The 19,562-nt window shown below is 30.8% G+C and overlaps 1 protein-coding gene across 4 annotated transcripts in view; it reads left to right on the forward strand.

The window, feature by feature from the left end:
- The window catches only part of LOC139481369 (oxysterol-binding protein-related protein 9-like), a 42,487-nt gene that overhangs the window by 2,766 nt on the left and 20,159 nt on the right, over positions 1-19,562 (forward strand). For 2 of the 4 annotated variants that reach the window (XM_071264672.1, XM_071264679.1), the window contains exons 3-15: positions 220-298; positions 927-1,003; positions 1,789-1,884; positions 2,671-2,748; positions 3,374-3,424; positions 4,203-4,299; positions 5,952-6,017; positions 10,751-10,865; positions 11,523-11,611; positions 12,199-12,228; positions 13,404-13,566; positions 14,154-14,322; positions 15,840-15,921. In XM_071264672.1, the coding sequence (XP_071120773.1) occupies positions 220-298; positions 927-1,003; positions 1,789-1,884; positions 2,671-2,748; positions 3,374-3,424; positions 4,203-4,299; positions 5,952-6,017; positions 10,751-10,865; positions 11,523-11,611; positions 12,199-12,228; positions 13,404-13,566; positions 14,154-14,322; positions 15,840-15,921 (1,192 nt within the window). The remainder of the gene's footprint in view (positions 1-219; positions 299-926; positions 1,004-1,788; positions 1,885-2,670; positions 2,749-3,373; positions 3,425-4,202; positions 4,300-5,951; positions 6,018-10,750; positions 10,866-11,522; positions 11,612-12,198; positions 12,229-13,403; positions 13,567-14,153; positions 14,323-15,839; positions 15,922-19,562) is intronic. The other 2 variants (XM_071264689.1, XM_071264697.1) reach the window with 1 other exon arrangement.

Here is a 19,562-nt window from a genome sequence, read left to right on the forward strand (position 1 = left end):
TTAAGTTTTTGAACATGTTTACATGTACATCTAGATACAGACTTTAAAAGGCGATAGAAGTTAAACTTGCATATTTTGTGTTTTAAATAATCACACAACACAGGATGAACATTTAATGTTAGAACATGTACAAGGAAATGATGTGTTCAAAATCGAAATTTGAACTTGAGTCATATATTGTTTTTTCACAATTAACCTAATTGATTGATCTCTTTTTAGGGTGCTATCATAGGTATAGACGATGAAGATGACAGCACATTTACACTTTCTGTGGATCAAAAAACATTTCACTTTCAAGGTAAGTGACATCAGTTCGTAGATACTGTCACTGTCTCTGACAGATAATATGTACATGTATAACTTCATATCAGAATAATAAGTTTGTCATGATATGTGGTGAATCAAATACTGTTGTGTGGATTCCTTTATTTTTGTGGGTACCAATTTTTGTGGATTGCGGAAAACTTGCATTTTTGTGGATATTTGATTTGAGGGTTTTGCAAAAGTCTTCATAAACCCTTATTGAAAATATGTAATTCGTTGAACATTTAATTTCGTGGTTTACATGTACCCGAAAAATCCATAAAAATTGGTATCAAATAAATAATAATGAATCCACAATATGCAAACTTTTCATTGGCTTCCTGTCGACTGGAACCATTACGGTAAAAGTCAATCTTGAGTAAAATACTACTTGTTCTTCTCATGATTTCTTTTTTAAATGTTCTTTACTTTGTGGCATACTATATAAACATGTAGCTATTATCCATAGTTCTTGAAAAGTATAGGATTTTCTATGTCCAAAGAAATTTGTATTTACCATTTATTCAATATTACATTCAAAGTCTAAAAATCAAAACACTTTTTGGTTTAAAATATTTTCAGTTGAAATTTCACTGTTAATAGTTTACTAAAATTATTTGCAGCAAGAGATGGTGATGAAAGAGAAAAATGGATACAGGGATTAGAAAATTCAATACTGAGACACTCTGCTGATCATCAGGTTATCTTTAAACACATTACCTTACAAATATAATATCTTTCTTATAAACCTTATTTTTATTTCCCCCAATTGCTGAACATCCAAACATTTCTGTAAAATGTGGCATCTAAAAGGAAAATGGCTAACACCAGAAAGGAAAAATGATTGTTTCATGATGTTAATAGTTCAAAGGTCTCAAATTCTCGGTTCAAGTGTCACAGATCCTTAAGAAGCCAAAAGGTCTGTATAAGCCAGTGTCATACAAGATGCTGCCCCTCATTATTGCGAAAAGACATCCACATTGTATTTTTTGTTTCAAAGCTTGTTAAGTAATAATTAAGTTCACTAATTGAGTAACATACATGTCAATAGTTATACTAAAAAACAATATCACAACAACCTTTTACACCTAAAAATGATTAAAAGTTGCCAAATTAGAATAAATCACAAGTACAGAAAAACAAAAACACTTTCTAAAATGAAACTCACAATTTGTATCAATGTTCAATGAAAATATTTATAAATTTTCATCATTATTCTAATTATGAAAATTACATATGCTTAGATAGCCTAATATGTAGTAAAGGTTTTACCAAACCAAAATTTTGAGTTACCTCTGATTGTTTCACTTTCCTTTAACTGTGGTGATTCTTGAATCAAAATTTCATCACTGTATAATTGCTAGAAAATTAAAGCAATTATCAAAACTTGAAACATTTTTTCTATTGCTTTTATTATTCGTTATCAACCATTTATTATTACATTCAATATTTATAATTTTTATTGAAAATGGTATAATTTTTCAGGTAAAAGGACTTGTGCCAGTTGCAACAGAAGCAGAATTTGAGTACAAACTTGCAGAAACAGATGCTTATTTACAGTTAATGATAGAACAAGTTAAGGTAAACAACAAAAAATGTATTGTATATGTATGGTTATTATAAAAAGAAGATATGGTATGAATGCCAATAAGACAACTCTCCACAAGAGACCAAAAAACACAGAAATTAACAACTTTAGGTCACCATACGACCTTGAATGTCAATATACTGCTGCTCTTCATCTTTGAGGTCATTCAAAGATTTTCTGTGATGAAAGTTTCATTTGAACATAATTGAAGTGTAGCTTGAATAGTTGTTTTTTCCAGCTATTTATGTACTGTCACTCAATATCTCTTGGTCACCAGTTGCCTGACATAATCACACAAGATAAAGATTTTGACTATCACAAGTCTTATTTCAGGTGACTTTAAGAAACTTAACAGATAAAAATAGACAGGAATATAGCAACAAAACCAGATAAACTACAATGATAGAACAGGTGTTATGCCTTAAATGAATTCTGTAGGCTTGAAAAATTGGCAAACACAATGTTTCCTTACAGCCATATTGTTGAAGTGAAATGACCAAAATCTTTATGATAAAATAAAAAAAAAACATTAAGGTAATAAAATTGAGAATGGAAATTGGGAATGCGTCAAAGAGACAACAACCCGACCATAGAAAAAACAACAGCAGAAGGTCACCAACAGGTCTTCAATGTAGCGAGAAATTCCCGCACCCTGAGGCGTCCTTCAGCTGGCCCCTAAACAAATATATACTAGTTCAGTGATAATGAACGCCATACTTATTTCCAAATTGTAAACTTGCTTTCTTTATGTGTATTATATTTTTGGTGTTCATTTTTAGTCCTTGGAAACAAGAATAGATGCATGTGAAGATGAATCAACACGAGAGAGATATAATGTCATCAAAGTCACAGCAGAGGTAAGTTAATAGTTGACAATGTCTAGGGATACAGATATAAGAAGATGTGGTATGAGTGCGAATCAGACATCTCTCCCTCCAAGTCACAATGTGTAAAATTTAACCATTACAGGTCAAACAACACTGATCCTTGGCCAACACTGAATTGTAAGCTATAAAGGACCCCAAATTTACTAGTGTTAAACCATTCAAACATGAAAACCAAAGGTCTAATCTATACAAAAATCGAGAAATGAGAAACACTTATGAACCACATCAACAAACAACAACCACTGAACAACAGGTTCCTGACTTAGGACAGGTGAAAACAAATGCAGTAAGTTTGATTTTTTTAACAGGCTCCAACCTTCACCCTAACATGAAACAATACTTATAGGAGAACCTGTATTTATAAAGATTGGTATAAACATAAATGAGCCACTGACCCAACAATATAAAAGCTTAAGAAGGAATCCTATTAGAAACATGGTCTTTAAGTGATAGACTAGCTGTATTATGCATAGCTAAAATACTTTTTTCTTGTTAAGAGGTGGGATGATTTTTTGTTTACAGTTAAAATCATGATATTTATTTATTTATTTTATGGTTGCCTAAATTACTGTTATATGTTTTTTTTCTATTTTAGAACATGATAGAAGCTATAAAGCATGCCATTGTAATGTTACAGATATCAAAGGTAATACTTCAACAGTTGCCGAAGAAATGTTACAAATGTCTAAGAAATACTATAAAACAGGATCTATTTTTATTAAAGATATGCTTTAACATAATGCTGCAGATAACCAGAACCATAATATTAAACTATAAACTATAAAAATGTTAGATATCAAAGGTTATAATTTCATATATCCAGTTAGCATGGTTAGTCTTGTTACAAAAATCATTTTTTATGCCCCACCTACGATAGTAGAGGGGCATTATGTTTTCTGGTCTGTGGGTCTGTCTGTTCATTCGTTCGTCCGTTCGTTCGTTCGTCCGTTCGTCCTGCTTCAGGTTAAAGTTTTTGGTCAAGGTAGTTTTTGATGAAGTTGAAGTCACATCAACTTGAAACTTAGTACACATGTTCCCTATAATATGATCTTTCTAATTTAAATTCCAAATTAAACTTTTGACCCCTATTTCACGGTCCATTGAACATCGAAAATGATAGTGCGAGTGGGGCATCCTTGTACTATGGACACATTCTTGTTTGTTTGGTTTTTTTCAATTTAAAAATTCTAAATTCTAAATTCTTGATATGCAAATATTCTAAAATAGTTATTCATTTCTTATCTATGGTATTTTATTTATTTATCAGAGATGAGAAATGAATTACAATGTAAAAATAAAGTGATAAAAAAATCTGTAGATTCAAGAAAATCATATAACTTTGTTTTTATTTTTGAAAATTCACAATGATATTGATACAGACTTACTTGGTAACATATTTTATACACAATATATATGTATTACAGGAAAGTTTGAAAGGTCCTGTTATGAATGGATCCATGCATGAAAGTATTCTTACAAACGATGCTGACTATGATTATTTTGGGTCGGGTAAAATAGCAGGTGTGTAGTAAAGTATAATCACTTCTTTTCTCATATAACTTCATATATTTGATCAAATTTAAATATTACAATTAAAACATGAGTTAAAAAGGTTTACAAGTATTTTTGTAGTAAAATATAATCATTCTTTTCTTCCATTACTCAATACAACATATTGTTTGAGTAACTTTAATTTTTATGATGAGAAAATGGGTTTAAAAGGTTGAGAAGTATTTTTTTTCACCTTTTCAAAATAATTCACAAAAAAGAAAACACAGAAGTTACAATTTTTTTAATAGCATGAAATATCTCACCAACAACCATTATCCAACGGAAGTAAACCTTTGTATTACTTTAATTAGTATTTTAAAAAAATGGATTATGCATTATCAAAATTTCAAAATGGTCACTTTCTAAACTTTTTCCTCCTTAAGCTCATTATGAATTGTTTTTCCTCTGACACAAACAGTTGTCTAAGTGACTGTTTTTTCTCAGATGAGACTTAATAGCAATAAGGTGTATTGTAATGTGAGAAAATATCGTAAAATAGCACCTGTAGAAGACAACCAGAGAAATTCTTTAGAAGTACATTTAAACCTACAATGCATTCCCCTCTAATCATTGAAAAACCTGTCTTTTCAGGTCTCCTCTTCTTGTTGTAATAATGCATAGTACTTATGTACTTATAAGGTCATATTTTTTTGTCCCCAAGGGTGACCTTTATATACAGGTTTCAGGCCCGTAGCCAGGAATTTCCATGGGGGGGGTTCGTTGGACTCATGAACTCGACTTTAACAGTCACAATTTAAACAAAACGTTGACTTTAACAGTCACAATTTGATTTCAAGAGGGGGTTTGTCCGAAACCCCCCTGGCTACGGGTATGGGTTTGACAATACTATTGAGATGAATTTCTTTGATTGTCAGTACATTGATCATTACTGTTAAGTCAGATATTTTCACTGATGTTGAGAAAAGTATGGAAATATTCTATAGAAATTATTTTATTTTAACGTATGATGAAAATCAGGGACAAGAAAAATATGATGATAAAACTTATCAAACAAGTTTAGTTATACAACTTCGGATTTATACTCTGCGAAAATAGATCACTTTACAGTAGTGTTGGCCATGTTGAACTAATACCATATAATAATAATATTCACATGTATGTTTACATCTTTTTTTATTTTGTAGTGAATTCATGTTAGTTGGGTCACTTATTTATTATTTTTTTTATTTTTCAATTCATTGATTAGTTATTCCATGATTATTTTAAGTTTTATATAGCATGGTCGTAGTTTTTCTGAATTCAGATCACAAGCCATTTGAAATTTTTAATACATACTGCTTTTTATTGATATAAAAACTGAATGTATATTTAATATTTTATCTTTTATTTATATCTTCAATATTTTAGTAAAATTTACTAAAACATCATATCAGTTTATTTCTAGGCATGATCAAAAAGTTAAAACAAAATATTTTTATCTTGATTTGGGTAAAGCATTTCACGTAGTTGTTGACATGATTTATTTGTAGTTTTATACAAAAGCTGTGTAGATCAAATTTGTTTTTAATTTATTCAAGAGTAAAAAAAAGAGTGAGAAATTGAAAAATTTGAAATGGCAAAAAATAAAGAATTTGTTTTTATACAGCACATTATTTCTTCAGGTTCTTCAAACTTTCGACGCAATAGAGTTATTGGTATTAAGCCTTCAGTGCAGACTTTGTCTCCTGGTAGGTTAGAGTTGTTGTCATAAACCTTGGGATATGTTTGCTTTTGCTGTGGAGATTTTTGCAGGGTTTCACAATAGAAATGTCCCAGTATTTCCAACAACTAGTCAATTTTTCCTGTTGTCACTATTGAAGTTTTCCATTAAATACTTGGTCAAAGAAAACTTTTTCAAAGCCATCTGTTTCTGATATCAAATATTTTTATCAACACCTTTGTCAAAGAACAATGGTGACCCAGTCAAAATTGAAATATTTTTAAATGAACAAAATGATATTCAATCTGCTACATGTTCTTATTATATGACTGCAAAAATTTGAAAAAAAAATGTCGTATATTGGTATCATGCGTTGTCGTCATCGTCGTCGTCGTCGTCGTCAGTGTTGTCTGAAGAAGGATTATTTCCGGATAATAACTTTAGTATTAGTATATTGAAATCAATAAAATTTAAACACCAGGTTTATAACCACTAAAGGAAGGTTGGGATTGATTTTGGGTATTTTAGTCCCAACAGTTTAGGAATTAGGGGCCAAAAAGGGGCACAAATTAGTATTTTTCTTGGTTTTTCGCACAATTAATTTAGTATAACTAAATAGAAATCTATGAAATTTAAACACAAGGTTAATGACACCAAAAGGAAGGTTACAATTGTTTTTGGGAGTTTTTGGATACCAACAGTTAAGAAATTAGGGGCCAAAAGGGGCCAAAATTATACTTTTGTTTGTGTTTGATTTCATCAAAAATTGAATTATTTGGGTTCTTTGATATGCCGAATCTAACCATGTCTTTAGTTTCCTAATTTTTGGTCCTGTTTTCAAATTGGTCTACATTAAGGTCCAAAGGGTCCAAAATTAAACTTAGTTTGATTTTAACAAAAATTGAATTCTTGGGGATTTAATCTTTGATATGCTGAATTTAAACATGTACTTAGATTTTTGATTATAGTTTTATTTTGTTAACTAAAAGGTATCATTCCTAAACTGCACTATGATTAGAAAATTCCTGTCAAGAGTCCATCCAGGTTTCTTGAAAACAAGGATTACTAAGATTCTAATCCAATAAAGATTTTGTTCAAAGTGTTTTTTAACAGTTTTCACTATGAAAAATCCTTCTAAACCTTTGACCATTTTTTCTTGGTCAAAGAAAACTTTGATAGTGACAACAGGCTGTTCTTTTTGTATGATATCACCAAATTCCGTTTGGAAAATATTCTAGTTTTAATGTTGGGAAAATTGACTGTTTTCTTTAAAAACAAAAGTAAAGTAAAAGGAAATCCTTTAGCAGAAATTTCCAAGATTATTGTGTCATGTAGAAGCATGAATGCATACATTTGTTGTTGTTATGCTATCATAGGAAATAATATGCTCATTTAATTCTGGTTTAGTTTGTTTATGCTTGCATATATTTGATAGCAAGACGAAGTAAGTCCCCAATAACAGTAGAAAAATCAATAAAAAAAAAAAAAAATTTGGGGAAAATTTTCATTGTACTAATGAACTAAACAATCATTCAATTTTTAACCGGATTTTCGGTTATTGATTTGGGGATGTACGGCGGGCTGGAATCAAATGTTGTCCGTGCATTAACTCTTGAACCGTTCAACCAAAGCTTTTAAAATTTTAATATGTTGTTACTGACAACTAAATGAATGTCAAGTTCAATAATGGCGATTTTGACTTTTACCGTTCAGGAGTTATGGTTCTTGAAAGATTGAAAAATGGAGTTTCCAGTCGTGTCTGTGCATTTACGCATGAACTGTTCAACCAAAGCTTCCCAAATTTTAATATATTGTTACTGATGACAAAATGGAGGTCAAGTTCAATAATGACGATTTTGACTTTTACCGTTCAGGAGTTATGGTTCTTGAAAGATTGAAAAATGGAGTTTCCAGTCGTGTCTGTGCATTTACGCATGAACTGTTCAACCAAAGCTTCCCAAATTTTAATATATTGTTACCGATGACAAAATGGAGGTCAAGTTCAATAATGACGATTTTGACTTTTACGGTTCAGGAGTTATGGTTCTTAAAAGATTGAAAAATGGAGTTTCCAGTCATGTCCGTGCATTTACGCATGAACTGTACTACCAAAGCTTCCCAAATTTTAATATATTGTTACTGATAACAAAATGGAGGTCAAGTTCAATAATGACGATTTTGACTTTTACCGTTCAGGAGTTATGGTTCTTGAAAGATTGAAAAATGGTGTTTCCAGTCGTGTCTGTGCATTTTCTCATAAACCATTCAACCAAAGCTTTTGAAATTTTTATATGTTGTTACTGATGACAAAATAGAGGTCAAGTTCAATAATGACGATTTTGACTTTTACCGTTCAGGAGTTATGGTTCTTGAAAGATTGTAAAATGGTGTTTCCATTCACGTTGTTGCATTTACTAATGAACCATTCAATCTAAGCTTTTCAAATTTTAATATGTTGATACTGACTACAAAATGGAGGTCAAATTTGATATTGACGATTTTCACTTTCAGCATTCATCAGTTATGGTTCTTGTGATATTGCCAGGACACAAATAAATGTTAATAAATCCGGTTTGCTGTCGTTGTGACAGCCTCTTGTTTTTGATGTCATGTTTTGAATTCCCTCATCTGCGCAGAAATCTACAATGTACTTCCTTTTTCTGGTCTCTTTTGTATGAAACTTTGAGTTAAATATATATTTATCAGTCTAGAATAAAATAGGAAGGAACGCAATACCAGTTTCATTTTTAATAATTCCTTGATATGAAAAAACGTTACCTGATGATAGCGTTTCTTTGTTTACATTGCATATGACGTCATAACTTAAATAACGTCACAACTATTACTAAAATCCCTAACAACAGAACCAAAATCGGAAACGTTACGGTATTTCTGTTTCTTTTTTTTAACAAATATTTAAGTTACAAAAAAATAATTCATACAGACTTCGTCCCCATTTACAGGTAATGCCTGTCTCATATTACATGTATTGCATGTTTTGATGTATTGCAAGATATACTAAAAAGCATAATCTCTGAATTAACATATTTATAATTCATATATTAACCAATCATTATATAGCCATTATTCAGTCATATTTTCTTTTGTCTTGAACACTTTTGTGTACTGATTGCTAAGTCATGAAAGTAGCATGAAATCTATTAGGATTTATACAGGAATAGCCAGTTTATAAAAAAATAAAATAGTATTGATATGAAGTAAAATAGTAGAATTACTGCCAATACATAGACACATATCTGAATTTATTTTTTCACATGATGCATGTTTTATCAATTTATAAGATTTTTCTACCAAATACTTAATCTATGTTGACTAAATTCATTTTATCTAAATGAAAAAAAAGTACATAATTTGGCATACAAATGAACAGTAAATGTCTGGTCTTAGTCTTAGTCTTAAAAAAAAAACCTGCTATACATTTTGTATATGTAAATGCTCTTTGAGAAAACAAAATCCAAATTGACTTTTGAAGCTTTTGCTTGAAGGGCAAGGTTGCAGTGTCATTTTTGGAACATTTCATAACTTTCTAGCTCACATGGTCCTATTAAATTAACTGCAATTTGGGTCAATTTTTGGTTTCCAAATAGCTCCACTTGAACCATACATCCAATCATAAATGAAGTTAGTTTGATAATGTTCCATTGGAAAATGAATATTTTTAGTAAAGTTTCAGAAAAATATACGTTTATCTTAAATCACATCGTATTCAAATTTACATTAAATGTTTCTTAAGTAAGAGAAGGCTACAAAATTTTAGTTTGAAGTAAAAACCTGTCTAAAGGACATTTCCTCTGCAGACACATCTAGTTAGAGGAAGCCTACAAGCATATGACTGAGAAAAAAAACCCAGAATTTTTGTGCCTAAAATCTGATTTGATCATAAATTTTATGATCAGAAACGAAAGAGTAGTAATGACTCTGTGACATTTTTTTATTGGAAACAAATTTGAAGCATTATGTTGGGAAAATGTTCAGTACTGGTACATTTAGCTTATGCTTTATGTTATCTCATGTTTTTCATCAGATTGAGGTAATATTTATATGCTGAAAAATTAGAAATTTAATGAAAATGATATTTATGTGCTATTGCATCTTTGATAACAATCATGAACATGTAGTGTGTTGTCTGTGGGAAATTTATTGTTGCATGACGGTATACAGAGTATAGTATAGCCAAATTATTTACAGCAAAATATAGAATTGTATGCTACAATAACAGCTTGTAGTATTATACTTTACTACTGCTTCAACTTAATATAGTACAAAATAAACTTCCGATAAATTATTTAGCATAGAATATATTCAATGTCATTTGATTTTCTAGATATTTTTTATATTAGTCTTTGGGATGCTTTCTAATTTGGTGACCATTTTCTACAGACTCATAAAAAACAAATATCATAAATAATAATAAAACATATAACAGCTATTTTATAGTGATGGTATTTATGCTCATGCTGATTGCTAGTACAACATGTATGTGATTGTTGCATGGTCGTTCAATGGTTTTGTTTTTTGTATTGTTCAATAATCTTTTTTTTTTTAATTTGAAGATTCAGATGAATTTGTTTGTCAAAGGTAATTCTAGAGAGTGCTAGATTTAAATTTAATCATACATATAATAAAGAGTTTTATATGTTTAATTTTAATATTTATTTCTTGCACAAATGTTTCTTTGTCTTGACAAAATTATTCTTTTTATGTTAGATTTACTCTATAGATGAATATGTTTATTTAAAGATGAGGAAAGTTTACCTCAAACAGACACAGTCATGCCTGAGAGATCTTACTCCAGTAGCGAGGATGAAGATTTTTATGATGCTGAAGACTTTAAGTCAGCATCCTCTACACCTCAGTAAGTTAAGGTTTTAATATATTTGGGAAATAAGGATGTGTATGATGCATACAAAATTGTTGAATATTAGGAAATAGCGTATTAAAGGACTAATATTTATATCTTCGTTTCATCTACTGTGGATATATTATTATCAGTTGGATACCAATTTTCATGATTTTTCGTGGGTACAGGTGACCCACAAATTTAAATGGTCAATGAACAACAAATTATCTATTAGGTAGTATGCAGACTTTGGCAAAACAATGAAATCACATATTCACTAAAAGGCAAGTTTCCGCAATCCTCGAAAATTGGTTTCAACGAAAATAACTGAATCCACAGGACTTGAAATACAGTTTAAACCTTATAGCATTTTTGATGATATTTATTACAAAATATAAAGTTATGCAGTGGATTATCTAATAAAAACTCAAAGGATGTCCTCCTTCCAAGTTCACAATATGGACCAGCTTGCCTCTTGATTTTTTCTCTGTACATTTGTTTTCTTTTTATTACATTTAGTCCTTGATCACCAGCTTGAGAATACATATTAATTACAGATAGCAAACCGATTATGCATTCAAAAGATTTGAGCGCTCAGAGAAAAAATTGCATACAAACAAAATTTTAATGTATCTTATCTTTGATGAAACATCATATTATTATTATCTATAGAAAGGGAAGCACACCAGACTCCTCACCCAGTACAGAAGAAGCAATAGTCCAGCCACAAGTCATAGCTTCTGATGATGATTATTATGATGGTAAGGTCTTTATAATCTTGTACAAAATATTTCTTTTCTTATCTCCCCTTGTATTATCAAACTTTAAACTGGTTTTAAGAGGTGTTGATAAAACATAATTTAAGGCTAAAACTAGGCTTTATTTTGATGCGTTTCTTGTCCCAGTCTTTTATCTTCCTTCAAGATCCCATTTACTCAATGGAGTATTTTGGGGATTTTATCTGAATTGATTTGAAACGATGAGAGTGAATGGAAACTTTTTTGAAATAAAGGTACATTTACAAAGTTGAGTTTATTTAAGGTGGTACCTAACACTACAGGGAGATAACTCTGTAAAGTCAGCTAAACGTTTTAATTACGTTGTGTTGTAAAAGGAATATTAAGCTTCTCAATGATCAAAATTGGTCTTTGTCAAACTGCTATATAACCAGTGTAATTTTTCAGACAAAACGGTTGGTTCAAAATTTTTTAAATTTTTATATTTTTGTTAAAGGGTTAAAGTAAATACTTTGACAAAATTTTATGAAAATTAAACGAGCCAAATTAATTTTAGTGAAAGTGTTGGGTACCACCTTAATATATTGTATTTTCTTTTATTATTTTTTTAGAATTGTATGATGAGTTAGACAAAGAAAATTGTAAGTAAAACACAAATAACCTTGGTTCATATATATTTATAAAATATAATTATCTATACATTAAATTTCCTTATTTAATTGATTATGAGATCTGATATCCGTGAAGCAATCATGTATTCTTAATTTTTGATAAAATAGGTATATTGGAAATACTCTGTTTGTCATCACTATAATGTATATGTCAGACGGTGTTCTAAAATGTACTACATTAATATCTTATACTGTTTTAGGAGTAAAATTATAAGCTATACTGATTGATTGTTTGTTTGTGGTGAATGTCACTTTCAAAACTCTTTTAACTATATCGTTGCAATCATTTAATTTGGTGGAGTAAGCAGTAGTATCCAAAGAAAATAATGATCTTCCGCAGGAAACCTGACTATCTTAGTCAGGTAAGATCTGAGTCTAAAGCATCTGCCACAAGTGTGGTTTCAAACTCAACCTGTAGTGTTGACAGGCTAGTTATTGCTGTAGATGAATACTTGGACCACTTGGATTTCAAAGACCCCAGTAATACTAAAATGTTCTGACGTTTATTAAAAATATTTAAACATTTGGAGTTTTCAAATAGGATATAATAATTTTAGAGTGATATTTCTTAGTAGAATTTGTAGAAGTAAATTGTGTCATGTACATAATTCTTTTTTCCAGTGGGATCTTTAGAAAGTCATGGTAGTGTAATAGCTCATTTATTATTTTCCAGTGGTATCTTTAGAAAGTCATGGTAGTGTAATAGCTCATTCATTATTTTCCAGTGGGATCTTTAGAAAGTCATGGGAGTGTAATAGCTCGTTTATTATTTTCCAGTGGGATCTTTAGAAAGTCATGGGAGTGTAATAGCTCATTCATTATTTTCCAGTGGGATCTTTAGAAAGTCATGGGAGTGTAATAGCTCGTTTATTATTTTCCAGTGGGATCTTTAGAAAGTCATGGTAGTGTAACAGCTCATTTATTATTTTCCAGTGGGATCTTTAGAAAGTCATGGGAGTGTAATAGCTCATTTATTATTTTCCAGTGGGATCTTTAGAAAGTCATGGGAGTGTAATAGCTCGTTTATTATTTTCCAGTGGGATCTTTAGAAAGTCATGGTAGTGTAACAGCTCATTTATTATTTTCCAGTGGGATCTTTAGAAAGTCATGGGAGTGTATGTAATAGCTCATTTATTATTTTCCAGTGGGATCTTTAGAAAGTCATGGTAGTGTAATAGCTCATTTATTATCACAAGTTAGGATAGGAATGGATTTAACCAAAGTTGTTTTACCAACATTTATATTGGAGCGGCGATCACTGTTAGAAATGTATGCAGATTTTTTTGCACATCCTGATTTATTTTTAAAGTAAGTTTAATTTTAGTAAAATAAGCTTTTTTTCTGAGAATTATATGTGATATTTTGAAAAATTCAATCATTTATGGTAAAGTTTTACATAACATACAAATTGTAAAGTGCCAATTAAAACAGAATTCAATATTACAAAATTAAACAATACCAGTAGTAATAGGTTTGTAAGTATTTTTAATGTTTCCATGAAAGAATTTCAGGAGAATATAGCAAAGTTTTGAGATGATGGTTTCATATTCTTGCAAAATCAATCAACACATTAAAAATTGTCAACCAAATTTTTCGCTTCCACAACATTAGACAATTCTAAAAGTCAAAGTAGGAAATAATTTGAAATTAGCAAAAAGAAGTAACTTATAATTTACAAAACATGACAATATCTCCAAGCTTTTGTTTTGATTGATTCACTGCAATGAAATACTAACTGAATCCCATGCAATAGAAACAGAATCTAAATATAAGTAAGAGTATTTTTAATTTTAATTGTCAGAGAGAAAATAGCATATCAAAGCCAGGTTTTGTTTCACTTCAGTCTACAATCAGATTATTATCTTTTACTTACCACTGGTCTTTGTTTTATATAGAATTCCAGAATTACCGACTCCACGAGAAAGAATGATACAGTTGGTCAGATGGTATTTATCAGCGTTCCATGCTGGAAGAAATAGTGAAATTGCCAAAAAGCCTTATAATCCTATATTAGGAGAGACTTTTTCATGTTTTTGGAAAATGCCCGGTGCTGAAAATAATAATGTAAGTATGGAAATTTAAAGGTCATAATCTAATTTATCTTATACCATATAAGGGGCTTCGGTGACAGAGTGGTCAAAGATCTCAACATTGTCAACCCTGAGGCTGTGAGTTTGGACCCAATTAAGGCAGGTGAGCTGGACACCAATTGTAATTGACTTGGATTGTCAGTTTTCCAACTGACAGACCGTGGTTCTCTCCCGGGACTCTGGCTTCCTCAACAAACAAAAAACTTACCTCCACAAAATAGTTAATAGTGCTGAATGTGGTATTTAACACTTATCTATCAATCTTATACAGAATTCTAATTTCTTATTAGAGTGATTATTTTGTAAAAAGATAAATTATTTTAACAGAATAGTCTGTCCATATATATGTGCTTTTGTGGTATAAAACTGCCAGACAATTTTCCGTTAGTAATTTCTAAAATTTATTGTGGATTTACTAGTAAAGTTAAGAAGGCACAAATAATTAACTGAATAATACTATTTAATTTCTATTATCTGGAAAAGACTTATCTGCATTTTCAAATCAAAGTTAGCTCTACATTAAAAACAAATTGACTAAAAATACTGAAATAAATAGAGGGATTTGTACCATATGACATGAACGTAGATGTTTTTGCTGTCAGATGAAAACCAAATATGATTTTTTGTGGAGCCTGCAACTTTTGTTGCAGAAAGCTCGACATAGGGATAGTGATCCGGTGGCGGCGGCGTTAGCTCACTTCTTAAATGCTTTACATTTTAGAAGGTGGAAGACCTGGATGCTTCATACTTTGTAAATAGATACTTCATGTTACGAAGTTTCCGTCAGTCACACGTCCAATGTCCTTCACCTCATTTTCATGGTTCAGTGACCACTTGAAAAAAAAGTTCAAATTTTTTGTAATGTTGAATTCTCTCTTATTATAAGTAATAGGATAGCTATATTTGATATGTGCGTACGTTGCAAGGTCCTCATGTCTGTCAAACAGTTTTCATTTCCTCATTTCATGGATCAGTGAACAAGGTTAAGTTTTGGTGGTCAAGTCCATATCTCAGATACTATTAGCAATAGGGCTAGTATATTCAGTGTATGGAAGGACTGTAAGGTGTACATGTCCAACTGGCAGGTGTCATCTGACCTTGACCTCATTTTCATGGTTCAGTGGTTATAATTAAATTTTTGTGTTTTGGTCTGTTTTTCTCATACTATATGCAAACGGTCTACTATATTTGTTGTATGGAATGATTGTAAGGTGTCGTGTCTAGCGGGCTGATGTCATGTGACCTTGACCTCATTTTCATGGTTCAGTGGTCAAAGTTAAGTTTTTGAGTTTTGGTCTTTTTATCTAATACTATATGCCATAGGTCAACTATATTTGGTGTATTGAAATATTTTATGATCTTCATGTCAGTCGCGCAGGTTTTATTTGACTGTGGCCTCATTTTCACGGTTCATTGCACAGTGTTAAGTTTTTGCGTTTTAGTCTATTTTTCTTAAACTATAAGTAATGGGTCAACTATATAATATTTCAGGAACAAACTGATGGACCTGTACCATGGGCTAGTAAAGATAATTTATCATTCATTGCAGAACAAGTTTCCCATCACCCGCCAAGTAAGTTTACAATAAAGACAATAATAATTCATTATTGTATATATATATATATACACACATAGATTGAAAGGGGGGCCTAGATAAAATGTAAGTGTACTTGTATTGTTTAAATCTGTATTCTCATTGTTTGACCTCATGATGTAATTAATGAATCCAACGAATAAACTATAAATCAAAATCACTAAAGAAATTATGTTTTATTTGGCTGTAAATTTGTCATGGCATTATTGCAAGAAAGAAACACAATCAACTTGTCAATCAAAACTTGATGACGATTGAATTACTGAAGGATTATCCAGCAGTAACAAAGTTATATCAGGAGCCACTGGGTAGTCCATAGCAGCTTAAAGTAAATTCCGCCTGTCCATTCACAATACAAAAAAGCTCCAAACTCAGTCTGTTGTATATGCCATGACGCTGGTTCTATAATCATTCTTCCAAAACTGAAACGATAAATGAAAAGCAGCAGAAAATATTCATAATGGGGAAAAGGGAGGGCGGGTAAATTCTATAGCTTTGGTCAAGCTCCGTGTAAGGTTTCAATTCAAATGACCAAACCACACGAGGTAAATTGCACGGACTAACATTTCGCGGGCTAAACCAATTAGCATATTAAAGTGACCAGTATAAAATGAATCGAACACACCGTCAATTTAAATCAATAATAGGCATACCAAGTTATATAATTACAATAACTGAATTTAATTATTATTGAATTAAATTCTATTATTGTATATATATATATATACACACATAGATTGAAAGGGGGGCCTAGATAAAATGTAAGTGTACTTGTATTGTTTAAATCTGTATTCTCATTGTTTGACCTCATGATGTAATTAATGAATCCAACGAATAAACTATAAATCAAAATCACTAAAGAAATTATGTTTTATTTGGCTGTAAATTTGTCATGGCATTATTGCAAGAAAGAAACACAATCAACTTGTCAATCAAAACTTGATGACGATTGAATTACTGAAGGATTATCCAGCAGTAACAAAGTTATATCAGGAGCCACTGGGTAGTCCATAGCAGCTTAAAGTAAATTCCGCCAAAATTACAAGTTGAGTAACTAGTTGCACAACTTGTAATCCGCCATAAAATTTACCGCATGACAAATTTAACAGCAAGAATCAACATCAATCAACTTCAACATCATTATCAACTTCGATGTCATTATCAACTTCAACATCATAATCAATTTCAACATCAACAATATTAACAACATCATTATCAACTCAACATCATTATCAACTTCAACATTATTATCAACTTAAATATTACTAACTTCAACATTATTATCAACTTCAATATTATCAACTTCAATATTATTATCAACTTCAATATTATCAACTACAACATTATTATCAACTTCAATATTATCAACTTCAACATTATTATCAACTTCAACATTATTATCAACTTCAACACAAACATCAAAAACTTCAACATCAACTTAAATTCAATACTTAGAACTTCATTAAATTGATATTCATGTGGCAACATCAACATAAACCCCAGCTAAAATGCAATACTGTCAACATCTAAGCTATGTTATTCATTGTAAGGGAAAACCAAACAATGAGGAAATTTTAAGAAAATATATACATAACATTTTCAGAGCTCCTGCAGGAATACACCCAACTATATCTAATCCGAACGATGCACCTATAAGTTTAATATGACAGCTCCTATGACAATAAAAGAGCCAATTACCCAAATATCTTTCAGGTACCCTGTAATTAAGTGTTTCAACTATACAAGGTTTGTTCATACATAACCTTTTTTAAAGTGTATGAAAATGTCCATCGTCTTTGTGTCTCAGCAATGTAGTCCGACATCAACCGGACAGGACAAATTGAAGTAGTTTATTCTTTTCCAGAATTGTCGTTACTGAATTACCCAGCTGATCTGTTTTCTGAGAAGGAACTTTTATAATAAGTGACCCTGAATAAGCATCAAATTATATCTTGGATCGTTTTACAATAAGATTTTCATAAAAACTTGATTTTGCAATTTCTCCAAAACTAAGAAACCCAAAATTCTAGCTGAAAATGAAGCTTTGAATAAACATGTTTCATATATTGAATAACAAACTAAATTAAGCGCATCTAAAAGTCTAGTTAATATACCAATAGTAATAGGCTTACGACAGACGTGTCGCTTATGTCACTGAGCATCTTTTGAACAATAAAAGAATGAGTGTTGTCCAATAAACCATTGATCTTATGATTAAACATAATGCCTGAAAGGTACGCATTCCCAGTGGAATAAGAATATTCATCCTTAAATATGTCAGCTACTATTAACTAAATGTGAAACGGGGCATGGCCATACGTCATACAGGTTTAGTTTATGTTTAAAGTTTTGAAATTAAATTAGTCCATTTGATACGTAAGCCAAGTATTTGAATAACTCTTACACTACCGGTAAAGAGATTTAAAACAGAACTCAACAACCACTTGTCACCCAAAATATAAGAAATGCCATTATAATTTCTAAAATTATTTTCCAAACACGTAGATTAGAAATAGGTCGATAATAAAAAGGCCCCGTAATTCTACCATTTTTCAATTCACTCATGATTTTTCCAAGCTAAATTTGGATCTTGTAAAACACACTTCAATGTTTTGCTTGTATGATGTGCTCGATAACCATATTTAAAACCATTACATAATAAATTTGCCAATATTTTAACGGGGTAGTCAGTCAACATATTCCCTTAAACCGTAGTATTAACAGGGGAGCAACCAAAAATACCAAATATCATACTGTGATTGCAAGCTGTAAACAAAATTATAAAATTTGAAATGATTAAATTGCATCCGTGGAACATTTGCCTGCTGACAGGGAAATCGTTAATTATTTATCGAAAAACGAGTATTTGGGTTAATATTTCCATGTGTATTCAGAAACCTGTTTGACTGCTCTAGCACTGGACTGATACCTTGGTGCAAAATTGTTTGCATCAGGTGCCCTAGGGTAATTTTGGTACCTAGGAGCAGAATAGTCCGAAGTTACAGAACTTCGAGGATTATTCTTGTTATATGAATAATTTGTACAGTACATCGAAGGATGGAACTGGCTACATCTTATACATGAATTCATGGCTGTATACACAATTCATACGAGCACAAACGGCCTTAAAATTATAATCGTAGCAAGGACTAATAACTGTGTGAGAAGTATAAGAAGATGTCTGTGGAACATGATTTATGCCTACTGCAATAAACGGAAGCCATAGCTGCCAATCAATGACGTTCCATGCACGCATATGATCACGAGCTTCTCTAAGTCGAAATTGCATGTCAAATTTATAAACGTTCTCAAAAGTTACACCCCCTTATAATCGTCATGTAGCTAATCAATTCATTTGCCAATTCCGGGAATCTTTGCAATAAAATTTTCATATAATTTAAAAACCCTTCAGTCCACTCACCTAAGTTAGATAATGATTTACTTTTGAATATTTGTTTCTGTCAATTAAAATGTCTCCATCTTCATCAAAACCGGGCACTTTTTTCGGTTGATCAATATTTGAAACAAATTTTTTTTTTTTGATTTTTTTTTTGTAAAGTAATTGTGCCAAATCAACATATTCTAAATTCCATATTTGGTTTATAATTTTTTGTGGTACA

The sequence above is a fragment of the Mytilus edulis genome, chromosome 1, assembly GCF_963676685.1.
Source record: "Mytilus edulis chromosome 1, xbMytEdul2.2, whole genome shotgun sequence".
NCBI lineage: Eukaryota > Metazoa > Mollusca > Bivalvia > Mytilida > Mytilidae > Mytilus > Mytilus edulis.